This window comes from Eleginops maclovinus, chromosome 6 (assembly GCF_036324505.1).
Source record: "Eleginops maclovinus isolate JMC-PN-2008 ecotype Puerto Natales chromosome 6, JC_Emac_rtc_rv5, whole genome shotgun sequence".
Taxonomy (NCBI): domain Eukaryota; kingdom Metazoa; phylum Chordata; class Actinopteri; order Perciformes; family Eleginopidae; genus Eleginops; species Eleginops maclovinus.
In genome coordinates this window covers 10,652,378-10,666,653 of record NC_086354.1, presented here as the reverse complement: position 1 = coordinate 10,666,653, position 14,276 = coordinate 10,652,378, and the positions used below count along the sequence as shown (strand labels likewise).

General features: G+C 38.4%; 3 protein-coding genes across 5 annotated transcripts; 1 reads left to right on the top strand and 2 right to left on the bottom strand.

Moving 5' to 3' along the window:
* Positions 1–19: 19 nt before the first annotated feature.
* Positions 20–3,109, bottom strand: LOC134866151 (DET1- and DDB1-associated protein 1-like). The gene is made up of 5 exons (XM_063886143.1): positions 2,780–3,109; positions 2,455–2,535; positions 2,287–2,338; positions 1,934–1,995; positions 20–1,803 (listed from the first exon to the last, which is right to left on the bottom strand). The coding sequence occupies exons 1-5, from the start codon at positions 2,786–2,788 to the stop codon at positions 1,699–1,701; spliced, it is 309 nt and encodes a 102-aa protein (XP_063742213.1). The 5' UTR covers positions 2,789–3,109; the 3' UTR covers positions 20–1,698.
* A 1,049-nt stretch (positions 3,110–4,158) lies between these two features.
* On the bottom strand, positions 4,159–5,834 carry mrpl34 (mitochondrial ribosomal protein L34). The gene is made up of 2 exons (XM_063886747.1): positions 5,678–5,834; positions 4,159–4,852 (listed from the first exon to the last, which is right to left on the bottom strand). The coding sequence occupies exons 1-2, from the start codon at positions 5,731–5,733 to the stop codon at positions 4,534–4,536; spliced, it is 375 nt and encodes a 124-aa protein (XP_063742817.1). The 5' UTR covers positions 5,734–5,834; the 3' UTR covers positions 4,159–4,533.
* A 23-nt stretch (positions 5,835–5,857) lies between these two features.
* On the top strand, positions 5,858–13,924 carry abhd8a (abhydrolase domain containing 8a). 3 transcript variants are annotated; one of them, XM_063886746.1, is made up of 6 exons: positions 7,481–7,832; positions 8,788–9,765; positions 10,204–11,033; positions 11,119–11,289; positions 11,462–11,678; positions 11,805–13,924. In XM_063886746.1, the coding sequence occupies exons 3-6, from the start codon at positions 10,213–10,215 to the stop codon at positions 12,003–12,005; spliced, it is 1,410 nt and encodes a 469-aa protein (XP_063742816.1). In that variant the 5' UTR covers positions 7,481–7,832; positions 8,788–9,765; positions 10,204–10,212; the 3' UTR covers positions 12,006–13,924. The 3 variants fall into 3 exon arrangements, with proteins under 3 accessions (XP_063742815.1, XP_063742816.1, XP_063742814.1); XM_063886745.1 differs by lacking the exons at positions 7,481–7,832; positions 8,788–9,765 and adding an exon at positions 5,858–6,027; XM_063886744.1 differs by lacking the exon at positions 8,788–9,765.
* Positions 13,925–14,276: the final 352 nt, after the last annotated feature.

Sequence of the window (14,276 nt, the reverse complement as noted above, 5' to 3'; positions counted from 1 at the left end):
TAAAAAACGAAACCTGAGATAGACAGCAATACATTTATACAGTCAACTCAAAGCAAATCATTTTACATTCAACACATTCCAAACTTAATCAGGCGATGGAGTACACAAAAGTAGAATTAGCACATTCTCATAAGAAGAGTCCGGACATTAACCTCTCCCATTAGTCATACTTGAGAAACTTGCAGTGTGTATTCTATTACATAAGCAGCCAGACCCCACATATAAGTTGCTTCAAACATTATCGAAAATGTGAAGGACAGTTTGCAGCAGAGTGATAGTAATAGTGGGCTCTTTAAAGGTGCAAATCATATTTAGCAAGATGCTTTTGTTTGAATTGATTCAACTCTGGCTTGTATTCCTCCAATGTACAAGAACGAATGAGCTACACATAATGAAACAACAGCATGGCTAACCTGGGGAAGACAAAATCAGAATGAGTCGTCTTGTTACCTGATAAAAGGGTTGAAGGATCACAATATACATACTGTACAAATATACACAACAAATACAATATTTACCAAAAAATGATTATAATGAGCGCCACTGAATTCATGTGCAGCAAACAAAACTGATTATTAAGCCCTGCTGTCAAAATCTTTAAGATCCAACACACTGTTCCTTAATATCACTCAAACTTACTCAAGCAAATGTGAATGGAAAATTAACAAAAAGGACTGATCGCCTTCCTTACAAGTAGCCTTAAAGCAGTTCAGCTCACTTATACGTTCAAGCATACCTGTAGTCATCAGCTGATCGTAGAATTCTTTGCTACCCTCGCAATTTCAAACACTGCTAACAAAGTAGTGAACTTAGAATATGGCTAGAAAATGTTCCAGGTCACCCTGTACAAAAATACATCATCTAGTGAGATATGATTGGCTTTACTCGCTACCCTTTCAACTCAACAGTGGTTAATTTCTTTACCTGAAACAACGTAAACCATGGGGTCACTCAAAGTGAACGAACACTCAGTTTCAATTAAGGCAATAAATTATTATTCAAAAGGAGAAAACAAGAACATTTCTTTATGCACTCTTCTTTTTCTTCAACAGTCTATGACAAACCCTGACTTGATTATTATTTAATCTAATCAACGAACACAATGCAGCTTTATTTTCAGTTAATTTAGTGACAGTAATCACATAAATGACGAGCTAAAATAATATTATGGACCACTGCCATCATGTTATTTAAAACTAAAATGTCCTTATGGAGCCACAAAACATGGCATGCAATTGAACCACTTATTTAGACTTAAAGTAAAATGTACATGTATGAGAGATGGTATAAATAACTACAACTGTGAAACATTTAAGAGCAGCAGAGGAGCTGCATATTAAAAAAAAAAAAAGCTTTAGTTAAAAGAAAAACAGAGGGGTAGAAGGAGGAGGTAGATGTATGTTCATTTTGGACTACAAATACTAAAATCTGAGGCAGAGGTGTGTTGGGAAAAAGAACATACTGTGTGTAAATAAAAGGAGGAAAAGGATTTTTGGTTAAAGAGGAAATCTGAATACATATGAAAACATCAGCAACAATGTTACTTTGGGATTTTTTTCATGCCGTGTTCTGCAATGTATGAATTTTAGTGTGCTTCACTTTGAGCGCCTTAGTTTGCAAACATGTATTCTGCATCTGTGTGTGCATTTTGTTTGTTTAGGTCAGTCTCTGCTGGGCGTGCACCGTCAGCGAAGCAATTCACGAATCCTCATTCAGCTCACGACTGTCTGTTCTGGCTATTTTCCGTGGAGGCGCCATGTTTTCCCCCTCTCCTTGTTCCTGTTCTCGCTTTTTTCCTGAATTCTGATGAAGTAAGAAAGAAAACCGGTCAACAAACCATAGAACAAAATAGATGATCACTTCTGTCATAAAACCATACAATTAGCATCAGCTCTCCACTAGATTACATTTACTATCTTTGATAACTTTTTACCTTTTTGTCCCACTGTTGATGAAGATATCGCAATAGGATGTTTGTCTTCTCTGTGACGATTACTGGAGAGCAAACAAACACTGATTAAATCATTTGAAAGTTAAAACGGTCTAAAAAACTAATAGAGCCGTTGAAATCAGTTGTTCCCATACAGAGTGTTGACTGTAGGAGAGTTTTTCCTCTAATGGAAACTGAAACTAAGAACATTGCTAAGCAAAAGAAAAGTTGTGATTTTCTCTTAAGAGTATAATATTTGTTATACAGATGTAACCAACATATTTCATCAATTTTGAAAGAAAGTGGGCTGTAGTTCTGACTGCTCTTTAAGGATTTGCAAAAGTAAACACACTTACTCTGCTCTGATGGGTACTCCCGGGTAGGAAGATACACAGAAGGTCGTCGGTTCTAAAACAAAAATGATATCCATGTCTGGTTAGAATTACCTAGAACAGAAAGTAGTACTACCATGTTACACAACGTGATTTTATCTTAGCATTTTGAGAACAAAGGAGACCACTTACAGATGCTTTACATACGGAGTCTGCATGGAACCTGCTGAAGTTGCTTTTGTTGTAGACCGGTAGTCCTTTCAGGAAATCAGACTGTGAGCAGAGGAGAAAAACAAAAACACTTACCAGACGACTACCAAAACTGGTTAGCAGAAAGGTAATCCTTACATTTAGATAGATTAACGAGAAGTTGTTGTACGCAGTGACATACAATGCATTTACAGTACGAGGTGTTTGCTACCTTGTAGCGTTATGAGTAGTCTATCAAAGTCGATAACAATCAATTATGTTATACATTTACCCAAATATTTATACAAAGAACATGCTGTGAACCTACCTTCTCCATTTCTGTCCTAGTCACGTTCCTTGCTTAAGAGAAAACGATCAGATGCTACTGTTTTAGCTAGCTAGCTACTAAGCCTTGTTGCCTTTGTCGTGGCCAAGATCCCGGTTTGTTTACCCGTTGGACAGCTTCCTACGACTGCTGGAGAACATAAACTACGTATGACTTCGATGTGATCGCATCATGCCACCTTATTGAGCTGGAAACATCCACTTATGTTCAGGTAATTACACACAAACTGAAACTGAACGTCTTTTGAGTGCTAACTTGCTACTTGTTCACAACTCCATTTTTGTTGATCGGCTGTTCGGGGGCGGTTACCTTCTGAAAATAAACGTATCGCATTGGTTGCGAAGTGAAGACAGAAAATTCAAAGCGCTGATTTGCTAGAAAGTGATTATGTAACAGCACAATCTCCCAATGCGAAGGGTGCATTGGCCTGAAGCTGAGATGAAAACAACGCAAGTACTTTTACAGCATGTCCTCCCGATGGTCCTCCCTCATCCACATTATGTATGTATGCATCTCTCTGCCTATTGCTGCTTGCATTTAGGAGTTAAATTGTGTTAGGCGACCGTCGATAAAAATACTGAATTTATGCATCAGGCTGAACAATAGCACAGCAACCCTACTGTTGAACTCTAAATTATTTATATTAAACTTAACTGTCTATCATGTATAACTTATTATCATAAGCCCTATATATAGCTTATTACTAATCAGCTTCGTCATTAAATAATATCTTATATTTATATCTGATTATTTCAGTGATAGCTGGTCATATACTCTAGAAATTATGGAATTAATATTATTCAATTTCAGCTGTAACATTTTGTTTGTATAGCATTTACCTTTCTCAAAACATGAGTGATTTATATTGAGCTGTATCTGAGATGGTTGAATGTGCAAATATCTCCTTTGAAAAAGCAGTTTTTAACTTACTTTATTTATTACTTTATATCTGTTTATACTTTAAAATGTCAAATGTATTTGCTAAATTGCTCGCAACCCAACATTTAAAACAGTCATTAACTCAAAATGCAACAGAAAAATATTTCTGGCATATTACATTATTAATCAATGTCTTCATGTTTGCTTCTTGTCTGATTTGTTTTACTATCACAACTTCTTATTTTCAACTCGTTTCTCGAAAATGAAACACCATTAATGGTATTCCAGATCACATTGTCTGATGAGCCAAAAGGACTCTCTTTCTAAAAGTAAAAGCACTTAGCTATAGTTAATTAACCTACAATGTTTGTACAAACAGTTGATGGCAGCAAACTTGGAAGTTTAAATATTTTTTCTCAGAGGAAAAGAACAAACCTTTTAACCCAAAACAATCCTATTTTTCAATAACAAATATGAATACATTTAAATTCTTCAGGGGTGTTTTTTTATTTATTTCATATTAAACAAGAATTTGTGTTTTAATTTGTGGAAAACAAAGATGACAATGATCCTTTTGTCTTTCAATAACTTCACACAAGAAAAAAAAAACACATTTGATAACATTAAATGGTAACAAACAAAACTTTATGGATAAAAGAAACTCTTCTTTTTACCAAATGCAAATGATTTGTTAAAGGCCCATTTTTACCCTCCACCCATGTGTTAAAAAAGCGAAACCCAACCCACACCCAGTATCACCAATACCCAGGGTCTTTGCTAAGTACCCTGAGCAATGCCAACTTTTCTGAACCAATGTCTGTTTTCTCAAAGTCTCGCAGGTTTTCCACCAAGGTCCTTCAGTGTGTGAGTGATTTCCGTCCCTTCAACATGCGCCTCAGAATCACCTCGATGCCGCTTTGTGTGCTGATTCTCTTGATCCAGCCGTGGGTCCTCTTGCGTTTGATGTTCTTGGGCTGATACTCTGTACCCCTCTTCTTTGTCCGAATCTGCTGGTATTGCCACGGAAGCTGTTGGAACACTCCTGAACCCTCAGCTTGTGAAGAGAGCAGCCCACATCTGGAAACATTGGGTCTTGCAGCTGCTGTGGGAACAATACAGCTGCTGAACAGTCGAAGGTGAGAGTTGGCAGGTACTGCAAGGCTCCCTGCAGGGATGCTGTTGACAAATGTTGACAAAATGTTATAAACAATACATATTCTTAGTTACCAACATAAACCCACAATTACAGCAAGTTATATCGTCTAGGGTGCTGCTATTTATGTGTCGAGCTTTGTAATGCACTGATCCAGTGCATTTGTGTCGACTATTCGCACAATAATGAAATATATGTACAGATTGAAAGCACATTAGAACTGAATCAGAAATCCTTTATTAGTCCCACAGCAGGGACATGTACAGCAAAAGTTGAATAGCGGATAACAAAAAAAGAAACATAGAATAATAAAAAAGTAAAGCACACATTAGTAATTAAATAAAGACATGAGTAAACTATCATGGCTAAAAATGTGTAGCAGCAACTTCAGTAAACTAAGTGACATACAGTAGATGGCATTGAATTATTGTGACCTTAATATAACTGAATTTGGGACTTTTGCAAAAATAACTATTTTCTACATTAAAGTGATTATAGGGCCATATAAACTGCAGTTAGTGTTTATATTGCACATTTCAGGTCTATTGCACAGGATTGCAAGAGTCTCTAATGTTGTAACTGTTAGTGCTACTGGAATGATAAGAGTACACACTGCATACAGATGTTTTTCAACAGTCATTAATGATATGTTAATTGGTTATATTATAACTTTAATTGAAATAGCCATCACCTTACTGTATATCATTTTCAAGCAGTCGCTAGCTGGCAACCCTCCTTAACTAGCCATGCCGCTTATGCACTGCTAAACTAGCTAGCATATCTTGGCACTGTGAACGAAACACTGGCTTTGCCGTTTGTCTAAACTGGACGTATGTAAGCTTTGTTACCTGGCGACATTGGTTATCCCACGCAGTCGAGAAACAGATGACCGTATAATGTTCATTTTTAGATAGCTATAGGGTTGACACAGACATGAGAACAGTGAATGTCACAGGTCTGCCTATGTATATAAAGCAACATGATTGGTTAAGACGTATCAGCCAATGAGAAGGCTTGTTGCTGAAAATATTCTATTAGTGGCCCGAGTAGCGTCTTTCAGGTCAAACTCACAGAAGTTTACCGACCAACACCACAGTGGTTCAGTCGCAGAAAAATGTTTATTGGCAACAGTAATGGCTCTAAATCTAACGGCTGTCGGTTGAACTAAGGATCTGCCGAATAAAGGAAACGAAACAAGGTAAGCAATGGCATTTGTATTCAAACGGAGATGACTCGATGCCTGAGAAGTTTTACCCCTGGGTAATTGTTAACTAGCTCTTCAGTTTATCTCTGCTGCACATTCTTGAAACACACTTTTGCAATTATTTCGTTTGACTCAATGTGCAATTCACAAACATGGTTCATAATACGCTACTGCACAACCCTGTGGAGAGAACTAAAATAACCCTCTCTTCACATATTGTAAGTGCATCCTCACAAATCAGTGCTGCCCAACACTTTACTTAACTTGCTCACTCAAGTAATGTAATGTATTAACTTTTGTCTATCCAAAAGTAGGCTACAATTTAAACATTATTTCGCAGTAATTACATTTCAAGCATGTACCCTTTAAGATAAACAGTAGTCCAGTATCAAATCAATGCTTTCATAGTCTGGCAGCAAATATCCTACAACCACAAATTAAAGTAATTAAAGAATAATATAGAAATTAATTATAAAACCATAATTATGTCAAACATTTCCACCACGTGAGTGCTTATTCAAACACTCCTGTGTAACATTTCATTTGCTTTAATAAACTGTGGGAAAAACCTGTAGCACAATGACACCATCCCCTTCATGCCTCTGAGATTTACTGACTAAGGATTAACAAAGATATATGAGAATGAAGAGGTTGTCTACAGTACATTAGGGGATAAAGTATTTTGGACAATTATGATTTTGTCAAAACAACTATAATATAATAACAAGATAATACTTTAAGTAATTGTTTTATTGTGTTAATTATTTTATACGAAATGTCATTTGAGGGCTATTTTGTGTCCTGATGTGTGAGAGACAATTCTCTATTGGCTATCATCGTGGCATGTTTATTGACCTAATTGATTTTTGAACCATTTTATTAAAACATCAATGCGTGGTGTCTTTAAACATAAAGCAGTTTGACATCGGCTAACAAACAATAACATAAAGCAGTTGTGGGCTCACAGGCTCTCCCCATAAACGTCACTGCTGGCAATTCCGTGACAGGCACCGCACTGTCCCACCACTGTAGTACGGACGTGTTGATGTGAGTTCAAGGGTAACAGCGGGACACAGCTCTCCATAATGTTATTGGTTAAACTAAGGTCATTTTTCCCTTCTGTGACGCAGCACCTGGCACAACATGTTTGCAGGTGTACTTTTATGATAAGGCAGTGGATATTATTTAAACCCTGTTGAATAATTTGAAATGAAGCATCACACGTGCAGGCCTGATCATGACCATGTGTTGGGCCCATGAAGATAATAAACTGGACAATCATTTTATAATTTCTGTCACTCACCCTGACCGCAAGCACGCGCACACACGCACGCATTTTGCTACTCTCTCAGCCTTGGCAACAAGGAAACAAGCCTTTCCCATTGGCCTGCTCTCTATGATCAGCTGTCTTCTATTCGCCCTGCTCACTGCCACTCAGGAGCGAAAATGCCCGAACACTGCTGCTGCTGCTGCGGATACAGGGCAGCAGGGCTGGGTAGGGTCTGAATGCGCAGTGGATGCTGAGGGAGAAGAAACAAATGTTTGTTTGTTATCGTTATGGGTGTCGTATTGAGATGCAATTCTCACACTCTTATGGATGCATGTTTAATTAACTCAATCCCCTCCGTGTTCAGTGACAGCAGTCCAATGAGGCCAATAAGAAGCGATTACTGTTTTGCAGCATCTTAAGCGTAGACAAATTGTTGCACCAAATGCAACGTTTTCCCTCTCCAGCTTCGTCTGCCCTTCATCTTTTGCTGCAGATTTATATTCACCCTTAATTATCTCCAATTTTGCAGGTAAGGATTCGATTTTTATTGCATGATGTATTCAATTAGCGAATGCTTATTATGCAACGTTTATCATTGATAAACATCCGCACAATGACTACATGCATGTGTTCCTTGACTGAGCAAAAATAATAGATCTCAATACAATATGCAATTGTATCCGCACCAGACTGCCACATATGTATAATATTATACTTAATTTGTGATGCGATGCTTTTAATTGGGCCTACATAACACTTGTCAAAATGCCCTTCGCTGGGCATCTACATTCTTATCAGACATGCATAGCCTACTAACAATTCTGCTATTTATGGAGTCAAATGCTAGTAAATATGATCTTGCATCTGGAATTATTAACAGAAAATAGGTAACAATACACCATTATTTTCTAGGAAATGTCATCTGGTGGAAACAACACTGCGCCTATGTGTGTTAGAAATATAGGGCACACTGTGTTACTCTAAGACTTTGCAGACATGTCAACCTTAATATTCTGCACTGCAGGCAAAAATGTTATACATGCATGAGTAACCTTCAGCCTTTTTGACTTTAAGGTTTTTGGATCTAAAATAGTTCTGCCCACACAGATTCAAATCCAGGTTGACCCTTTTCACACATTAGTAGGTCAAGATAAGAATCCCTGATTTAAATAACAGGTACGTTGTTCAGTGCTGATGTAGTTAATTTTGTGGTAATGAGGTATTGCATTAGGGTCATTCAAAGTGCATAACATGTTTATGTAATGTCCTGCTATGTTGTCAATATATTCATGTTTACTCAAGGGACACCTTTACCTCATTTGTACCACTTGTAGCTGCTGCACAACTGATTGGTTCATGATAGAAGAATGGCTTAAAAATGTAGGATCCATCACATATAAGTATATAGAGATAGATGTCTGGATGTATGCATGATAAGCAGAACACACTGCAGTGTTGACATTGATGATCCATTTGGATTTTAGTGGAAAGACAGGCCTCTGTCTCGGTCTACATTCACTTGGCTCCAGGGTGTAACTGGATAGCACTTTATCCACTGACCTTCAGACCATCGTGCCACCAACAACAGTACCATGCACAGACACGTGCACATGTCTACCCTCCTGTTCGTGAGTTTTTTGTCACTGTAGAGACAGCCCTCTAAAGCACCATCCATTAAAAGTATGTTTAATTCATTTATTGTAATCTAGAGATTGTTAAAGCTTTAACCAAGAAAGTTTTACAAATGTACGATGTATGTTGAACTATTACAGTGATGATCTTTAAATAAGGGATATGCAGAATGACAATCTGCATCTAACAGGAAATAGCAGTATTGAGATATAACTGTTTCAATGTTTACAGTTATGTTGTTTATTTTTATCTCAAGATGTTATTTCTTATCAATAAGCCAATATTAATTTGGGACCATGATTGGAGCCATACTCTAAATTACGTGTCATGCGATATATTGTATGCAGTAAAGTGAAGTTGGCCCTATAGGCAGTAATAATGCGTTCTGTTTCTGTAAACAGGATACAATAAAGTCTTGTCGTTCTGTGTCTTAGAGATAACCAGCCTGCGTGTGCATAGAAAGCGAGGATTAATGATGCTTAATTTGCACAACTGCCAAAATAACTGAGACTGGATATCTGCGCAATGATGTTCTTCCCCTTTTCTAAATTCCCTATCTCCATTCGTAGCAGTATAGTTTTGAATACTGCTATCATACTGGTATGAGACATACCATTTATGTACACACACATGCCATATGACCATTTTCTATTTATACTCTGGACCGTGTAAAAAGGAAGGGTTATTTATAGCAAACGTCTAGGTCAGCATGTTAATTGCCGGTTGTCACTGACATTGAATCTGTAGTACAGCCAAGCACAAGTATGTTTTTTTTTCTTCCCTGTTTATGAACGTGGAGATCCTAAATGTTAAGCTGATTTGCTGCCCAGGTGAGTTGAACTTAACAATGCTGCTGGAGCTACGGTTTTACAATAACAATGGTATTTTGAATTTGTAAATCAGTTTGGAGCCAGTTGAAACTGGTGCCTTTCATTTCTCTCTACTGTGTGTGGTCTGATAAAAGGATTAAGAAGACTGTTGTATGGAAACTGGGTTGCTAGGAAACAGCTTTGGTCCAATTTGATTCATATCAAACTGGGATCCAATTTCTTCGTGTTGAGCTGTTGACATTTGCAAAAACTGCAACAGGGAATAAACCTGAAACCATGTCTATGTTTGAAGCTGTGAAAATTATTTTTAACGGGTAAAACATTTCTCGAATATTGTCTTTCATGTTGTACTACACTATCTACATATACAAGTGTTTTTGTTATATTTGAAATTTTGCAACTGAGTGATGAACTGCTTGGTTATCTGTGTTTCTGCAGGAAAGCACTATGCTGACCACTATCACTGAAGGGATTCTTTGCTGTCTGACTGGGAAGGCTGCCAGTCTGGTTTTGCCTCTGGAGTCTTCCGAACCCTCTGATGGGTTTGAATTTGTTGAGGTGAAACCTGGGCGAGTCCTGCGAGTGCGGCACATTATCCCTGAGCGTCCCATGGTAACAGAGGAGCAAGTTGCAAGCAAGCAAAAGACGGACAGAAATGATGATGATGTTGAAGGCTCCCCTGAGGAAGATAACGAAAGCAATATTGGCAGCAGCGTCCACTGCAAGAGGAAAATCACAGTCTACCGCAATGGGCAGCTGGTGATTGAGAATCTCGGCGATATACTGCACTCTGAGATCCTGCAGTGCCAGGATGGAGATTTGGAGCCATGCAGCACCGTAGAGGTGGAGTTAGCAGATTACAAAGAAATGCCCTCTTCTCCAGACCCCAACTCTGCTCTTCCTCAGGTTCACTCACCCCTTGGGGAACACAAACCTGCTCCACCTCCTCGCCGCCGTCGGCGTAAGCCCAAGCGCACCGTGCAAATCGACTCAAAGAGGGTCATCTCGAGCTGCAAAGGGACGCACTCGGACGTGGCACTGTTCTTCGTGCATGGCGTGGGAGGTTCTCTGGACATTTGGGGCAGCCAACTGGACTTCTTCTCTCGGCTAGGCTACGATGTTATTGCGCCTGACCTGGCGGGGCATGGTGCCAGCACTGCCCCGCATATTGCAGCGGCTTATACTTTTTACGCCCTTGCAGAGGACCTTCGTGCCATCTTTAAGAGATATTCTCGTAAACGCAACATTCTCATTGGCCACTCGTATGGGTGAGGATTTGTGAAATGCTTTATTATAAACCTTATTGATCAATCTATTTATATACTAGTGATTATACACTTATATCTCTTCCAGAGTGTCATTTTGCACCTTCCTGGCCCACGAATACCCTGATCTGGTCCATAAGGTAGTGATGATCAATGGAGGGGGCCCCACAGCTCTGGAGCCCAGTCTTTGCTCTATCTTCCAGCTGCCATCTTGTGTCCTGCACTGTCTGACACCCTGCCTGGCCTGGAGCTTCCTCAAGTAAGACATGCATTTGCACTGTGCCAAAATTGACTCCAGTACAGTCAGTGACACATACAGGATATTCTCTTGCTGCTGTCAAAACACCATGACTTGTTGATGCCAAAACACTTACAAAAAATTACATTGGAACACCTCAAATATAACTTCTCTGTCTTTTTCTAACCTTCAGAGCTGGGTTTGCCCGCCAGGGTGCCAAAGAAAAGCAGCTATTGAAACAGGGCAACGCCTTTAATGTGTCTCCGTTTGTCCTGCGAGCCATGATGAGTGGCCAGTACTGGCCTGAAGGGGATGAGGTCTACCATGCTGAGCTCACTGTGCCCATCCTTCTGGTTCATGGCATGTGTGACAAGTTTGTGCCAATGGATGAGGACCAGCGCATGGCAGAGGTAAAACACCTCCTCGTATATGATTAATTCCTCATTAATCTTGTGATATTTAATGTAAATTGTATATGAGCACTGTAGTATCATACTTTTGACTATGTTCTTTAATCATTTTGGCTGTCCTTCTAGATCCTTCTGTTTGCTTTCCTGAAAGTCATCGAGGAGGGAAGTCACATGGTCATGATGGAGTGCCCTGACACCGTCAACACCCTCCTCCACGAGTTCTTTCTATGGGAGCCTGACATGTCCAGAAAAGACAGCAGCAAAACAGACACTGCTCTCACTGACTCTCTCCACACACTGAAAATCAATAAGCCTGTGGACAAATAATCAAGCAGGAGACAAGTTTTGTTACGGAACCAAGCAGAAGGCCTTTTGTGGCATGTGTTCTTAAGGCTGCTCCCAGGCTGAGAGCTGTTATAAACAGGGCCTCATCTTCAGGATGTGGACGGCCACTGGTGCTCCAAGATTAAGCAGGACTTTGGCATGTTGCCGACCAGAGAACGATGGAACAAACATAAAGATAAGGGCAATGGATGGAAACACAGTCCGTTTTTGCTTCGCTTTAATTGCAGTTTGTGCTCCATTGCGTCATGTTTGCAAAACGACCCAATACCTGGAGGACTGTGTCCATTAGGGATTTGACTATGAAATATATCTGGTGAAAAACGGACTCCTACCAGATGCAAAGGCATACAAATCATGAAATGGTGATGTGGTGATTTTCCTCTCCTTAAATATTCTGTGTAGTACTGCAGAGCTTCTAATGTACCTTTTTAAAAATGATTATTTACTAATCGTTGGATCAAACATATATCCGCTTTCATTGGGAAAGTGGTGGGTTGAGGAATTACAGATCTGATCTGCCAGTATGATAGGGAAGAACAACTTATAATTAAAAAAAACAATAATAGTTTATTACAAAATAATGAAGACATTAAATATACTGTCATTCATACATACGTTACATATTGCCAGAATGACATATACAAAAATCCATCGTCCACCTGCATTTCAGCCACCTAATAATCCCATCCAAACCATGTACAGTGTTCACAGTCTCAAACATTAAGACTCACAGTCACAGTTTATGTCAATAAAAATGTATCGTCTATTTTCAAATTACAGCAATATATTTTCCATATATTGAACTCTTATCTAACTCAAAAAGCTATGTGCGTCTATGTTAAGCACAATGTAACCAACTCATTAATTCATAGTTGCATGGAAATCAAGTTATATGCAAGGAGAGATTTATCTGAGCTGGTTACAAAGACAGATGTAAACAAAAATGGATGCCCTAAAGTTTCCTTTATTTGAGCAGCTATTGCTGCAATAGTAAATAATATCCAAAGGATAATCAAAAAGTTCAGAGGAACTGCATGAGTTCAGAATATGAAAAAGTATCAGGATTGTGTCAAACAGTTGCAATATATTCTTATATTGAAAAGTTCCCTGTGCACTTCTCTCTAATCAATTGAGTGTTCTTTCAATGTGTAAGTATTGTTCTGCCTTTATTTTGAAATAACTGCCATAACAAATTGTGGTTGTATTGACCGCTTTAAGCTGCTGAGTGGGTTGCTCTAAAACTGTCCAGTTCATTATATTTATCTAATAGTGTCAAACAGAAAGAAAAAGCTCACATTATGCTCGTAGAAAGACATTCATTCATGGGTGCTACTTTGTCTCATAGTGGGACAGTAAGGTGTAAGTAAGGAAAAGGTGTTAACCACTGGAGTGTCCAAAGCTTAAAAATCAAATGTGAGTCAGCCAAAGGTGAAAGTCCATTAGAAAGAGAGAAAATTGTACGGACCATGCTGGTCTGTGTGCTTATGCAACATGACTGGTCTTATGCAACAGGAACAACATAGAGAGAATTAAAGTGGACATAAACTGACTTGGCACTGACATCTCAAATAAATATGATTTATTCTCTATGGAGTTTCCAAAAACCAACAAGTGCTGCTGATGCATTGTACTGTATGTCTCCTTTTGGTGTTAAAGGTCAGTAAAACTGTATGGATGACAGGGTGCATACTTCCTTTTATGCTAAAAGTGTGCATATATACAAATTGTGAGTGCTCAAATGTGCTATATCTTTTTGTGGTTAACAAAGATGTATTAATGTTATTGTTGCATTTATTCATGGGAATCATAATATATGCACTGCCTGAATGTAGATGCATATAACAGTATATACCCTATCAAAACTGTTCAGTGTATGAATGTGCCTTTCCTGGCATGAAATAAAACCGATGTTCACAAGTGGTTTTGCTTGTTGTTTTTTGCAATTATATAGTCTGGTTAACTTTGGTTATTGATAATGCAATTTACTATGTACATTAATTGTGTAAACATTTTGGTAGACAACATCATTTCTTTAATGTAAGCATATACATACAGCATATTTATATAAGGACAGAAATAGTTTACATAGGCTTGATACAGGACAAAACCACATAAGAAGAACTTTCAGATTATATATACTTATGTATTATTTTCGAATGCAATTCATTTGCATATCCTCATAAGAGTATGTGAACGTTTGAAGCATAATTGCTCAATGTTTGTTGTAAACCTTTACTATCTGTCACAGTAATA